The sequence below is a fragment of the Sitophilus oryzae genome, unplaced genomic scaffold, assembly GCF_002938485.1.
Source record: "Sitophilus oryzae breed Bouriz unplaced genomic scaffold, Soryzae_2.0 scaffold_552_pilon_pilon, whole genome shotgun sequence".
Classification (NCBI taxonomy): domain Eukaryota; kingdom Metazoa; phylum Arthropoda; class Insecta; order Coleoptera; family Curculionidae; genus Sitophilus; species Sitophilus oryzae.
In genome coordinates this window covers 944,083-960,572 of record NW_022147143.1, presented here as the reverse complement: position 1 = coordinate 960,572, position 16,490 = coordinate 944,083, and the positions used below count along the sequence as shown (strand labels likewise).

The 16,490-nt window shown below is 34.4% G+C and overlaps 1 protein-coding gene across 1 annotated transcript in view; it reads right to left on the bottom strand.

The window, feature by feature from the left end:
- LOC115887107 (structural maintenance of chromosomes protein 2) overlaps positions 1-16,490 on the bottom strand; it is a 45,693-nt gene that overhangs the window by 14,562 nt on the left and 14,641 nt on the right. The window contains exons 8-13 of the mRNA XM_030906431.1: positions 15,922-16,179; positions 9,634-9,780; positions 9,391-9,580; positions 6,435-6,508; positions 6,179-6,380; positions 708-1,045 (exon numbers count right to left, since the gene is read on the bottom strand). Of these exons, the coding sequence (XP_030762291.1) occupies positions 708-1,045; positions 6,179-6,380; positions 6,435-6,508; positions 9,391-9,580; positions 9,634-9,780; positions 15,922-16,179 (1,209 nt within the window). The remainder of the gene's footprint in view (positions 1-707; positions 1,046-6,178; positions 6,381-6,434; positions 6,509-9,390; positions 9,581-9,633; positions 9,781-15,921; positions 16,180-16,490) is intronic.

Genomic DNA, 16,490 nt, shown 5'->3' with positions numbered 1-16,490 from the left:
CACTCGTCAAATCAACGTATAAAATATATTCCTGTTTATTTAAATGTTTTTTGTCCGCATTCCTTTCATAGACACAGATCCAGCAGATGCACAGTAGTTATCTGACTGAAATGATAAATTTGGGAACTTCTTTATATTTTTAAAATAATCATATTTTTTCGAAAAAAAAATAGAACAGTCTCTGTTGAACTTTTAGCACAAAAACATTTCAAATTTATGATTTCAGTCTAATAACTATTAGGCAACATGTTTAATTTATGTCAATAATGACAGGTATTGATAATTTCGATTCCAAATATCTCGAGAACCATTACTTGTAGCGATCTTTAGCAAGAGACCTTTTTTACGCAAAAAACGTCGTAAACGTATTTTTTTTTGCTCAGTAGTTTTATACAGGAACGGACAAAAAGTTATTACTTTTCAAACCAGTTAAAAAATATTTAGGTGGCGTCCTCTACAAGTAGGAGTCATATTGACATCAAAATCAAATTTCTTATGCCAAAAAACTTCCACACACCAATTTTCATCGAAATAATGACGTTACTTCAGAAATTATTTGGAAAAAATCGAAATAAAAATGAAACTTCGACACCCTGTATCTGTATATGTTATACAAACTTTTTTACTTAATTTTATGTGCAGAATATTTTGCCGAAGTTTCCCAAATACAACTGAAACCACCCTATATAATATAGCAATTTATTTACCTTGGCCTCATCCAACTTTTCCAAAATTTGATCGTACTCTTCTTGCATTTTGGCAATACTTTCCTCGGTCGAAATAATTTCTTCTTTGGTCGTTTTTACCGTTTTGGTTAGCTCTTCGATCTCCAACGTCAGCGTCCGGTACTCCTGTTCCCTCTGGGCCCATTCCTTCTTGCTCTTGTCCGCTTGGCTTTTGGCCTTCTTCATTTCCGCTTCGGCTTCCTTGAGTCGCCTTTCTTGGTATCCAGTGGCGTCTTTCATTTTGTTTTCCAAGTCTTTGACTTTTGCCAGGCATTGTTTTTCTGTTTCCTGGCTGGTTTTTACTTTCACTTGGAGGTCCGCTGATGAAGAGATTATATACAGGGTGTCAATAAATATGTACAAACAAGTGGTGATATATCAAAAGTGATCGATTTAAAAAATGCATTGTCTATAATAGTGTTTGTTTTTGTAATGTTGGTGCTTATTAAGAGTAACATGCCTATAGAAGAAAAATCTGTTTAATGTCAATGAAGCTGTTTCATAAGATACCTTGTACTTGATTTAAAACCTTGTACTTGATTTTAAAAAAAAACATTGTCTATAATAGTGTTGGTTTTTGTAATGTTAGTGCTTATTAAGAGTAACATGCTTATAGAAGAAAAATCTGTTTAATGCCAATGAAGCTGTTTCATAAGATACCTTGTACTGATTAAAGGTCATAAATCAATGGTAAAAAAACTCATATGACACGGTTAATTCGATTCAAAATTTGGACCGCCGGCCGCGCCGTTCCTTGCATAAAGACCATATTTTTTTGTGCAATTTAATTAAAAATATACGGCTTTCAGTTCTCTTCTGTACAAATTAGCAAAAGTTTAAAAAAAATCTCCAAAAAGATTTGGTCGCCCCTAGAATTATAACAGCGCTTACCATTGCTTAATCTCGAATATTACGTAATTTATATAAAGACTATTATTTTTTATCATTTAATTACAAATGTATAGTTTAACGATTTGTCTCTATACTTGTAGAATAAGACGGTATTACTTGCGAAATTTCATAGCTCTAGGTCAACTGAAAATACTAAGTTTTAATTCCCTTGAGTGCGTCGAAATATACGTTTATCACGGCATAAACGGCAAATTCTTTTTTTACGTTAACTTAGAATTTTGATGTTTTCTCAGCTGCAAGAGACTGTAGACCTGAGTATATGGTTTTAATTTCAACTCGATACCTCCAAGCGTTCCCGAGATAAAAGGTCTTGACAGACAGACGGACGGACAGACAACAAAGTGATCCTGTAATAGTACCCATTTTTCCTTTTGAAGTACGAAACCCCAAAAACACTCTTAAAACTCTTCTCTCTTTTATTAAGAAAGCAAAAAATTTTTTACTCTTATATTCATTTGTAGTCATTCACATCTTGTATAGTAGTTCAAATGTACCATGCGCAATATACGTGTTTATTCGCTTCTAATATCAAATAAAACGATTAAGGAAGGATTATATACTAAGAAAATTAGCAAAAGTACCATACAATAGACAAAAAAAGCGTCATAGATGACTTGGAAATTGAAGATGCTGTCATAAATCGTGTATGTAAAATTATATAGAAAATTTCAACGATTGTTATTTCCGAACCAACTGGACGCTTTTTTCGAACGTACGGTATTTTAATATGACCGAGTAAAATTCCGGTTTATCAGGGAAAAATTCAGGTCCGTATTTCAAAAAAAAATTGTGTGTGCACTATGGAAGCATATTTTGAAGTGAGATTTCTTATTAACAGGTACTAAATTGAAGAATTTGAAGGACAGGTTTGAAAAAGTGACATAATGTAATGTTTTAAAATAAATAATATTTTCAATTTAATTCTGTAATGTGTACATTTTCTGTTTCCTCAATAGCCTGCAAATTTTGTGGAATACCACCCAAAATACACACTTTTATGCAAATGCCTAATAATGTTAACACTTAAATTTATTTCAGAAGAAAAAAATTTTTGAACCTAGCCAACAATTCGTATTTATAGTGGTTTACAGCAATTTTGTTAAATTATACGAATATTCTCGTTGATTATTGGTTTGAAATAAATATGAAAGTATCCTCCAATGAAAATGTGAATTACTAACTCTTAATTTTGAACTGCTGTGTACCAGTTAACTGAGCTAATACAGGCAAGTCTTGATAGCAAAGAAACAGCACTTTGTGCCTTCTTGGACATTGCAGGGGCGTTTGACAATATACCTCACAAGGTGGTCAAGCGATCTCTTGAAACAAGAGGGGTGAACGATAAGATAATTCGCTGGTTTTGGGAAATGCTCTCAACACGAACAGCAGAAGCTGAGATAGGTACCAAAACTGTGGTTGTTAAAACAACGCAAGGAACTCCACAAGGTGGAGTGACCTCCCTCCTATTGTGGAGCTTGGTAATGGATGAACTACTGGAAGAATTAACTCTAGCGGGAATACACTGCATAGGGTATGCAGATGACATAGTCACGATTGCACGGGGGAAACATGAAGGCACCCTGTGTGATATTATCCAAAGATTGAGAGATGGTGCAGGACTGTCGGGCTGAGTATCAACTCAGATAAAACCGCGGGAGTGCCATTCACCAGAAAGCGAAGTTTGAAAAACTTGAAAAGAATCCATCTAGATGGAAAGGTAATACTGCCATCACAGGAAGTGAAATATCTAGAAATAACCCTGGATAGTAAACTTCTCTGGAACAGGCATATTAAGAACATTACCAGCAAAGCCACAAAGGCTCTCATGATATGCAGAAGACTGGCGGGAAATAAGTGGGGCTGCGCCCCAAAAATTTTGCGTTGGATGTATACCATGATAGTAGGACCCATGATTATATATGGAGCAGTTGCTTGGTATACAAAACTATAGCAACGTACAGCAAGGCAAAACCTGTGCAAAGTACAGAGACTGGCATGTATCTGTATCACAGGTGCCATAAGAACATGTCCAACAGCAGCAATGGAGGTCATTTTAGACCCAGCACCACTGCATATTGTCGTCGGTAGTTATGCCAATACGACAATTAGAATGGTCATAGACGGAAACAGTACTGGGCAAATTTTTAGGTCAGGGGCTTGGAACACCCTCAAAAAGAAAATTCCACTTCTCCAACTCCCAGTGGATGACATACCAAGAATTTACAACGTTGAGAAACACCTCACTGTAGTATTGAGTAATAAAAAGGATTGGAAGGAAGAAACGCTTAGGGCATATAAAAGACCATACCATAACGTGGTATACTGATGCTTTCAAAACCAAAGCAGGGACAGGGATAGGAGTATTTGGGCCGAAAACCAAATACTCCGAACCAATGGGCACCTACCCCAGTATCCTTCAGGCAGAAATTTACGCTATCGAAAGATGTGTACAATTTATCTTAGACAGGAACTATCGAAAACAGGAAATTGCCATCCTATCCGATAGTTATGCAGCACTAAACGCGATCAACTCAGTAACCATCAATTCGAAGTTGGTCAAAGAATGCCTAGAGAAGCTCAACAAGTTGGGCAAAGAAAATAAAGTCCTCCTACTCTGGGTGCCCGCTCACCAAGGGATAGAAGGCAATGAAAAAGCAAATGATCTAGCTAGGAAAGGAGCGAACACTCCACTAACTGGACCAGAACCGTTCTGTTTTCCAAGCGGAAACTAGCTGAAAACGGAACTGAAGAATCTGGAAGACTCCAACCGCAACTTAGAATGGGTATCTTCCAACGGTCTAAGACACTCGAAAAAGTTCCTACGACCGAAAAAAATCAAAGGCTTTCCTTGATTGGTAAAAACAATCTTCGGATTGTCACGGGGTTTCTAACAGGACACTGTCTCCTCAACGAACACCTCAGTAGGCTCAAGCTGAGAAACAACGGCGAATGCAGATTCTGTGGGGAATATGGGGAAACACCAGAACACCTCATCACTGAGTGCGCCGAGACGACGACCATTCGTGCCATGAACTTTGGTACGGCTGATGTCAAGGATGGAGAGCTGGTCTCTATGGAGCCGTCTCAGATACTGGCTTTTGTTAAAGCCTTGAGACTGTATGATGTGTTATAACTCGTTATAGCTCAAGAAAGGGGAACACACAATAGATCTTTAAGGTCGCGGTGACTAACTCCCCTCCTAAACATTCTACATTCTACAAATCTAAATTCTAATTCTAAGCTGGCAACTGAGCTAGATGCTTTACCTAGACCGTTATTCAGAAGCTACAAACCTATCGATGAAAATATGCATGAAAATTTACTTCCTAGCACACAACTATAGGATATTGGTATACAGGTACAGTATCAAGTTTATTATAGTGATTTCCTTAGCCGCGTTATGGCACAGATCGTGGCCGCGAGTTAAATTGTTTTACAAAGGGGTTGATCTACCCCGAATGGGGTAGCTGCGGCAACACTGCCGTTGCCACTTTTCCTGACGCTGGCTCGTGTGTCACGGCCTTGGATTTCCGAAGGCGCGTAAAGCTGTACGCACACTGGTGCGATCACGGCCGCGATCGCGATCTCCACGCGGCCGCGGCCAAAAGTTGCTGAAGAATACATATGAGTCGTTTCACATTGGTGCGATCGAATTTTGGAGACGAAGCGGCCTGGCGGCGTTCTATTCTGCGGTGGCGATCAGATTCAACTTGTCGAGTTTGATCGCGTGATCGCGACCCAACTGATAAGAATTTTCCGTTATTTTGTGTGTTTTTTCTTGTTGCAATTTAGAAATGGAAGACAGAAATTAACAGAGCAGCTAATTAAGGCTGTAAAAATACACAAAATTCTATATGATTTATCTGATCCAAGTTACAAAAATAATAGAATTAAAAATAAAAAGTTTGAGACAAAATTGGAGTTGCAATTGGATTAGATAGTACATAATATGTATACATTTTTATTGTTTAAGTTTAAATATTGTATAGGTAAATATTTAAGAATGTTTTTTTCTCGGTATACATAATTCACATTTTTAATTTGTGCCTATGTATACCTACAGGATAGCTCACTACATTATAGGTACGACGGTGAACGTGAACGCGTTGGTGTGTGCTAGAATGATCGCTCATGTTATCGCTGCCCTGATCGTGATCGTGATCGCGGCCGTGATCGCGCCAGTGTGCGTGTAGCTTTAGGAGTTGCACTTCAAAAATTATGTTGAACATGGTATCTCGGAAACGAAACGTCAGTAGAGTAAGAAAAGCAATAGGAAAGCAATGGGAAATAATATGGATATAATATTATTTTTTGTAAATTCATTTATATTTTTTTCAGAGATAGTCAAGATATTTCTGAAGGCGCCTGATGCCACTCTTTTTGACTAACTTCACTTTATTTATAACCGCTAAGTTCAGTTCGATCCCTTATTGCTTATTAGCGCCACTATGGTCTTTTAGTGAACCCTTATTTTCCCCTTTTAAGTGGCTACTTTTTCAAAAAAAAAGTCCCATTTTCTTAGATTCTCCTTAGAGTCGTACCTATTTGTTTCTTCAAAGTATCCAATTCTTCCTTCTGTCTAGCGAATGTGGTGTTCATTAATCTGTGGTTAATCAACTTCAATTGATGTTTAGCGATTTCCAGCTTGTACTTCAAAGAGTTGTACTGTTCCTGAGTTCCGCTCAATTGTCTCATTTCGTTTGTTATCTGTGTCAATTCTTCTTCTTTAATTCTTAATTCATTCTAGAATTTGACTTTTTTAACTATTAAATGATAAACCATAATTAAAACTCATACCTCAAGTTTTATTATTTGTTGAAGTTGTTTCAAAATCGATTCTCCTTTTTGTCTGGCACCACCACTAAGAGTACCTAAAAAACACAATAACATTATTTTAAATAGATATTTTACACTTACTTTCAAAAATCCTGTATACAAAATTCATAATGTTTATTCTTATACAGAAAAGTCCACAGACTTCGAGACATAGGAAAATCAAGTCCATTTAGCGTGTGTCCAAATTTTGACAAGTTTTCAACAGGGTTGGCAAATATCATGATATTTATATAAATATCAAATATCGGATATATATCCGATATATATCTGATATATATCCGATATATATCTGATATATATCCGATATATATCAAGTTTTGATATTTATTTTTTATGTCAAACTGCGTTTAGTATCAAGTAAAACGAAGAGCTCAAGCAAATATTTTTATTTCAACTTAATTATTGCCGCTTTGCACATAATATGAACAACATTTAAACAAAAATATATAAAAAATATACAGAAATTTTAAAAAATAAACAGAACTTCTAAAAAATAAACGGAAATTCTAAAAAATAATCAGCAATTCTAAGAAATAAACGGAAATTCTAAAAAATAAACAAATACTCTAAAACTAACTTTACATATAAAATGACAGGCGATCTTTATTTCATAGCCATCGCTGACGCCTTTTTTCTATGATATTGTATTATTTGCAAATATAATTTTTCGAACATTAATAACAATACATCATTATTAGTAGATATTGAATATTTTTTGTAAAAATAAGATCGATTTTCAAACCACAAAATTTAAAATATTTTTCATTTTAGCCATTACCTTATGTACCTATTCATTATTTGTACTGTATGATCGAATAAAAACGGCGTCCGGTTGGCTGGGAAATGACGATCGATGACATTTCCCATATAAATTTACATACAAAATGACAGCGATCTTCATTCCATAGCCATCGCTGACGCCGTTTTTTCTCGATCATACGGTATATTGTAAAACATTTGCTGCATTTATATGGTTCATAGTTTATTTGCCAAAGTATTTATTCCTATAAATAGGTATATTGTATTTATTAACTGTATATTATGTATATTTAATGTAAACTGTATCATTTTTAAAATACAAACAAAAAATAGGAGGAATAATTATGTTTTCCATATATTCTACAACATATTTATTAATCCGTAGTATCTAACTAGCGTGACGTCATAAATCTCGTTCCGCGGCTATTCTACTAGAGACGGCATTGGTCTGATATTTAGAAATATCAAAAGCTGATGACATTTTACTTTTGACAATTATGACATTTCGTGTTGATTTTTGCAAGAAGAGGAAGAACTGTCACTTGTTTTATTATTTTTCTTTTCTATTTCACGAAAGTAAAAAGAGTTACCTATCTGATTCGTTCAGGCACTCAATTTAAAGAATATCAGTAACTTTTTTGACAGAGGGATTTTATATTTACCATGTTGGTAAAAAATAACGGTCAAAATTCAAAGTTATTCATTTTATAGACTATACCATTACTTTGGATAAAATTAACAAAATTGAAAATTAAAAAAATTAAATTTTTTTACAGTAAATCTCACTACTCAAAGTATCGAGTCACTTACAAGCTGTCAATGCTGAAGTAAACAGTTTGCGACATTTTTGACGTTTATAGCAAAGCTGCCTATGATGATATTAATTATTTAAAAATACTTGTCCCAACATTTAGTTGTCAGCAAATTTGTCCTTTTATGAACAAAATCCGCTACTGTGAATATGGATTGATTTACAAATTCATAAAAATATTGTCAAGTTGTTTAGGATATATGGCTATGTTTATATTTAAAAAATTAAAATTCATTCATTTCGGTCATTTTGAAAAACCAGGGCAATAATTCCATAATATGACCTTGTCCCAACATATAGTTGTTAGGGCTCGTATTACAAGCGTTTTGCTCTTCCAATCCTTCTGAGCAATAAGAAGGATTGGAAGAGCGAAACGCTTGCCCAGCAGTTAAAAGACCATACCATAACTTGGTATACTGATGCTTCCAAAACCAATACGGGAACAGGGATCGGAGTGTTTGCGCCGAGAGCTAATTACTCCGAACCAATGGGCACTTACCCTAGTATCCTACAGGCAGAAATCTACGCTATCGAGAGATGCGTACAACTTATCTTAGATAGGAACTATCGGAAACAAGAAATAGCCATCTTATCTGATAGTCAAGCAGCGTTAAAGGCGATCAACTCAGTATCAATCGATTTGAAATTGGTCAAAGAATGCATAGAGAAGCTGAATAAATTAGGCAAAGAAAACAAAGTCCTCCTACACTGGGTGCCTGCTCACCAAGGGATAGAAGGCAATGAAAAAGCAAATAATCTAGCTAGGAAAGGAGCGAACACTCCACTAACTGGACCAGAACCGTTCTGCTTTCCAGTGGTAACCGACTCAAGGCGGAACTCAAGAACTTGGAAGATTCCATCCGCAACCTGGAATGGAAATCTTGCAATGGTCTAAGACACTCGAAGAAGTTTCTGAGGGCTTATGATCAAGAAAAATCACAGATCTTCCTGGGTCTGAGTAAGAACAATCTTCGGATTGTCACGGGGTTTTTAACAGGACACTGTCTCCTCAATGAACACCTCAGTAGATTGAAACTAAGAAGAAACGGCGAATGCAGATTCTGTGGGGAAGATGGTGAAACACCAGTACACCTCATCACTGAGTGCGCCGAGACGACGACAACCATTCGTGCCATGAATTTTGGTACGACTGATAGTGGAGATGGAGAACTACCCTCTATAAAACCGTCCCAGATACTGGCTTTTGTCAAAGCCCTGGGACTGTATGATGAGTTATGATTCAAGAAAGGGGGACACAATGGATCTGTAAGGTCGAAGTGATTAACCCCCTTCCCACTCATTCTAAATTCTAAAAAAAAAATTCTAGGGCTCGTATAATAAATTCACCTGAAGGGTCAGTTGAATCGCCGTCCAATGTGACGCATCTTTTCCGGATCCTATCGTGAAACGTCACTTTTTTAGCTACGTTTATGTCCTTACAAATAAATACGTTGCCGAACACGTATTGCATGGCTGCCGATAAGGATTTGTCGTAGTTTATCAAGGACAAAGCCGGCATACAATTTTCTTCACCCACCTGTAATAAATTCAGTAATGTGTTCTGTGGTTTTTGATTTTTTAGCAACTTACCAAATTTTGAGCCAAGCGAATAGTGTTTTGATCCATACTGCTCGACGATATTTTATTTAAAGGAATAAAAGTAGTTCTTGTCTGAAGATCGCCTTTTTGTAGCAGTTTCCTACTTGTGTCATCAGTGTCAACGACAACATTAAACAACTAAAGAAAAATTACAGAAATCTTGATTTTTTAGTCAACATTTTTTTATTGTTGTCACATCCTGTACAGAGCGTCCCGTTTTCGTGTGGTTTCTAGGGTTTCTCGTTTATGAGTAGAGATATACAGATATAGTATATTTATATTAGACCTAAAATAGCCGAATAGAAGAAAAAATTTAAAAATATTTTTGTATGTTGAGATTAGACGCACCAAAAGGCGACTTTTCAAAATCAAAAGAGTTCTTAACTTTAAAGTGTGAGCTTCACCCCCAAAAAACACCCCCAATACGCCCCTCAATGGTTTTTCGCTTTTTTCTCAGAACCCGTTGCCCCCACAAAAAAAATTATACTTACCGAAAATATTCCTTATGAAATTTACTACAAAAAAGGTTCTATTCATTATTTATATTTATCCAGTGCATTTCGAGCAATAACCGTTTGAAAAATGGAGTACAAAAAAATACAGGTCCCCTTTCAAATTATAGTCTCCCAAGGTATTTTTTACGTGCTAAATATACACGCAACATATCATAATAATAATAATAATAACTTTATTTAATAATAATAATAATACAACCGAATGAAGCTATGATATACTATTTGATATTTAACAAATATTATTCTAAATATTATCTATCGGATGAAGTACCTAGATGTGTAACATCTGTATGTACTTTAAAGGTATAATGAAACTTTATTTTATTTTAAAGGATATTCCATAATATCAAAACTTTACATAACTTCGACGTTTTGTTACATTTTTATTTATTGACATTTTTGCTCCTTAATGCTAATTTATACGTGCCCAGTAGCTGGCGCCAATATAACTAGTACACCAGCACTATCATGGTGTTGACATCATGTATACACTACCGTCTCAATCACTGGCATGAAAAAGTGTTTACTACTACTGGATATACGTGTTAAGCTTGATTTTCATGCGTTCGTTATCCGTTGATACGATGGTCCAACGGCGCTCTGATTCATAGTGATCATCATAACGATTTCGCGCCACTTTTCATCCGTTAATTTTTTACTCCAGCCCGTCAATGGAGAAAGATCGTACGATAACGGACGTTCTGACATTTGTTTGACAAATTTAATTTAACCTTAATAAAAATATAATAGTACAAGGACTAACAACGTCGAAAAAACGAGAATTTTAAGAAAGCTGGTTCTTTAATGTATATTTTGCTATGCTCTCCTGACCAAAGTGCGGGCCATCTGGCTGCCTGATGTAAACTACTGTGGTTCACTACTGCGCATCACATTCTCGTTTATGATGCCATTTTCACATTATTTTGCTACTTTTTTATGAAACTTGTAGCATTTTTTATTTCCTTTAATAAAATTGAATTTAAAATTCTATTTTTATTTAAATTTCTTAGTATTGGCGCCATCTATTTGCTAGATGCCAAAGATATCAAACTTCATTTATTACAGTTCACTTGTCTTGTTTATTAGCGCCATCTATTCGCTATATGCCAAACTTCCTTAATTGTATTTCACTTGTCCCGATATTTAATTTTTATTAGCGCATCTATTCGCTAGATGTCAAACTTCATTTATGACAGTTCGGTTCTGAAACTGAGAAGAAGGTCTTTTTTTCTGGGAATTTGGATCTGAAGAAGACGCGTGTTTCGGCGTCCGACAAATTTTCCAGTGAAAAGCACTCTGAATCCACTTTTCGATTTCCATTGCATGGGTATCCGATTTGGAAATTTGAAAACCTTGTAAAGTATGCAATCCAGAGTATAGATCGTATTTGTTTGGTTTCTTCTTGGAATGATCACCGTAAGTTTATCCGCCATTTTATGTAGCCCTATCTAACTAAATTCTGTTTCAGTTATTTCCGTTTTTTATTTCGTTTATTTGAGTATTTAATTACTGGTTTGGATCGGCATATGGTTTGAATATATTTATGCAAAGCTGATTTTCAGACCGTAAGTTGTTTTTTTATTGAGTATCTGTCCTGAGAACTATTTTTTATTTATAGAGTAACTACCACATGGTACTCAGTAACTACCACATGGTACTCAGTAACTACCACATGGTACTCAGTAACTACCACATGGTACTCAGTAACTACCACATGGTACTCAGTAATTACCACATGGTATGCAGTAATAATGCAGTAATTATTGTATGTTTCACCAACTTTCATTTTGTATGGACCTATGCAGACCTTAAGACAGTGTTCCTGACATTACAATCGTTCTTTTGGCTGATATCGAAGACTTCTCCTGCCATAGTCATCTGCATCCACTTCTGTTAGTCTGGAGAATACGTACCTACCTGTTTACATCATAAGAAACTATATACAGATAAGTCTCTCTTAAGTTTAATACACAAGGTACGCTTTTATTTTACAATTTTTGAGACAACAGATTTAATAACCTGGTAAATTATCACTATTTATCCCACATATTGTAGTCAAAATTATTTTTTATTTAACGTTATAAGTTATAATTTGATTCGTACAGTACACTCTTACTTAGCTATGATATTTTATATGAAAATTATTAACACGTATTCATTTTAAAGGCTTTTGTACACGACATGTTTCGAAACATCATCGTATTGGGACATACATAAATTTCACCTGTTTTTATTAAGTAGCTTACTTAGTTCAAAGAATACAGTTACTAAATTTAAATCTATTTAAAATAACTTGCGGTTATATTGGGATCACTGTGACTAATTGATGATACTTGTGTTCGTTTTCAATAAATGTTTAATGTAGGATGGTTATTTCTGACTTTTATTCCTGATAAACATAATAGACCCTTAATGCTGTTGATTACTTTATTTTAGCTATGTTGTGATATCGTATTTTTCTTTTGGTTTCTTACTTTACCACTCTCATAAACAAAGTAAGTGGCGCCCTTTTCACTGTCTTTGACCATACCTATTTGAATTCTTAACATCAATATTAAAATCTCTGCAACCTACATATTATCATTTTTTTATTTTTTAACAACATTAGAAAGTCACTGTGAGTCAGAAGCCTTACCTACGAACCCAGCTTTCCTCTAACCCTGAGCAACGGATTCTTTTTTCATTCTATTTGGGTAACGAAGAAAAGTCGTCACAAACTAAATATGCTACACATTTATGAAACTAAATATGCTACATTTATGAAACTAAATATGCTACTAGCCTCCTTAGTTCCAGAAATACAAGGCGAATTTGTGATGCGCAGTATAGTGAACAGATGTTGAATACAGATATGATGCGCAGTAGTGAATAGTGTTGCACCAGAGTCTTGAAAAAGTCTTGCAAGACCAAGGCTCTTGCAAGAAATTCAAGACAAGACTTTAAAAATTTCTTGTCTTGAATTTCAAGACAAGACAAAATTTTAATATGTAGTGGTAAAAATAAAGGTCTAACAACCATAAGCAAATGGCAGCTGATTTATATTTTGAGCGGTATCCAGAGCGCGAGCAACCAAACCCAGCCATTTTTAAAAGGTTAGAAGATAGTTTAATCAATTTTGGATCTTTTCAAAAACCGCGTCCGAAAAATTATCAAAAAGATAATCAATAAAATCAATATATTAATGTCCTCGGAGCCGTAACACTAGATCCAACAACATCAAGTAGAACTATTGAAATGCTATTAGTGGCGGCGCCGGCGCACAGTGCTTCGAACATATGGCTCTAGAGGACAAAAATCCAAAACTTCACTTTTATTGTAAGCAATTTATTCAAACTAGGTTTATTTGACACAAATGATGAGTACTCTCATTGTACTAAATGATGACGTTCTTAGTCCCACGTTTATGAAAAAAAAATCTTATAAATAATAATAATGTTGGAGCTGTGTTCCATCTAAGCAAATAATAAGTTATAGTATGAAAACGGTGTAAGTATTAAATAAATCCCGGTGATAAAAAAGAATTGAAATAACATTAGAACGTGATTCCTACAATATAAGCCTAATATAAGATAAAAATGTTTTTCTTTAATGAAAAATAAACATTGTTATATTTAATTAAAAAAAAACTTAAGATACTATAAATTTACTTTAGGACAACAAAATGCATAGATCGTAACAACTCTGATTCAGAAGAATCACTGCTGACAGAATCTTCCAAATTTATAGTATCCAAATCACAGGTAGATGAAGTATCCTCACATGTAAGATATTTCTGTACATCATTTTCTAATATGTTACTTTTTCGCGTTGTTACTGTTCATTTTGTCGGTATGAGAGGTTCGATGTTAATAGTTACCTCTTTAATAGACCATATCCATATATTATTTTTTCCTTTTCTTGGGTATGAGATTTTATAATAAATTGAAAGATGGACACTTTTTTTTATGCGACGTTTCGCTCCAACATAGTGGACTTTTCAGGCACAAGTGGTGTCTCATTTGGCTGGAAGGTTCATCAATATCTAATAAGAACATATTTTTTGAAATACAAATAATTTTGAGTTCTTGTCCTTATGATCAAGCCAAGTATTAACCAGATCGGCATTGCTTATCAATTTTACTCCATCTGAAAAGTATTATAAAATAAAGTTCGTCGCAAGCAGACGCAGGTGAACTATACAAAAATTAAAGGTGTATGAATATGGCAACAAAAATATTTAATAAATACGGTATGTTTTGATATGTTTTTTTAAATGCCTTTTTGAAGTTTGAAAACGTAAAATTTTTATACCCATTTAAGAATCATCTTAAAAAATAAATAAAAACTAAACAATCACGAACTTGTTTAGAAATAAATTTAAAGTACAGACCTTGTTTAACAATATCCATAGTGGCTTTCAATTAAGTACATTGCATCTGCTTAACTCCACAATATACAGAACTACTATAATTGTTATTCTTTTCACTGATGAGATAATGATCGCAAAATTTATTTTTAGTGAAAATATTTGCTAACAAAAACGCTGTATATGAAAAATAATATACAGGATGGTTGAACATTGCTATAAGTATAAAATTATATATTCAGATATTAGTAAATTTTAACTTATTTTTTGATTTTTGTCCATGGGACGAAGCACTGTGCGGCGCGGCGTGCGGAGACGGTACCAACTCTGTCTAGATAATAATGGGCAGCGCATCAGTCTGAACATTTAATGTAGTCTTTGTGTTTTTATTTTTTTTATATTAACTGAGAAGCCGATTGACGTAACCTCTTGAGTTTATATTAAAATATGTTCTTTTGTTTCTGTCACATTTATTTTTTATTTGCTTCGTATTGTTCGATTTCATTTAATTGCTAATTCATGTATTCGGCTCCGAGGACATTAATATATTGATTTTCTTCATCTTCTTTCTGATCATTTTTCGGACGCGGCGGTTTTTGAAAAGATCCAAAATTGATTAAACTATCTTCTAACCTTTTAAAAATGGCTGGGTTTGGTTGCTCGCGCTCTGGATACCGCTCAAAATATAAATCAGCTGCCATTTGCTTATATTTGTTAGACTCAATATAACATTCTAACATATTATATTTCTCAAAATTTTCAAATTGACTATTTTTTTATTATTTAAAATACACACACTTCAATCTGTTGAAATGAAGTGTCCCGCATTCATCAAAGGTATGTTTCGATCACCATAACAACCACTTACTTTGTTACTCGGCGCGGCCTACTATCTACTAAGTGGATATTTTAAGAAAAATTTGAAATGTTGAGGTTAATAGTGAAAATAAATATAAAGTGTTAATTTTTGAGAAGCCCATGCCAAGCTGAATAAGAAAATTTAAAAATATACAGGGGTTAAAGAAACATAAGTATAGTTAATATCTCAAAAAATATTTTTTTTTTTGAAAAAAGTCTGACTACGCCACTGCATTCTACCCAGAAAAGTGCCTTTAGAATGTATAATTCATTTTTCCGTGGTTGCTGAAATAAACAAACTATCGAACATCTTCAAAAAGTACAAAATCTGAGAATCCCCCTGTAGCTTCGAAACCGATCAAGATAGCCACGATCCGTTTGCGCCATTGTATTTTTTTCAAAAAAAGAACCCGAGACCGCAATATCAAAATTTGAATATTTCTCACGGTTTCCTAGATACCCTATAGAAACAACCAAAATGGTTCACCCTGTACATATTTTTTTAATAACAAAAATGGCATATTACAGCAGGATCAGAAAACAAAAACTGGAAATGCTTACCTTACCGCCAGCTGCTGTCTCTAATGCTGTAGCATACCTATTGTCCTTCAAATTAATTAATTTACACACAACCCCCTTTACTCGAGACCTATTGAAATTCGGTTCAGGATCTCTATATTTGCAGCTGGTATATGGTTTGCTAGCTTCGAAATTTTCAACAGAGTCCCTCAAATTTCTCACTTCTACGTTCAAGGTTCTGATGTGTTCTTGCAAGTCGGCCATACGAGTTTCTGAATAGTTTAATTTGGCCATAGAAGACTAAAATCGAAAAGAAAAAGGTATTATTCAAGTAATAATTCAGAAATTTGCCAAAAATTATTAGGTAATTATTTACTATAGTGGGCGTTTTTCAAAAGTGGCTCTCCCATACGACATTTTTATTTTTTCAGATAAAAAACGAGATTTGGTATGTTAGTATAGGACATAAATCAGGATTGATTGACGTATTCAATTAGTTTCGGTCGTTTCCTGTTTCACCGGAAATGACTACATATATATTCTATCCTACAGATATTCTGAATAGAATGACATATCACATGTCAACATTTTTATTTCAATCTAGAATGTCA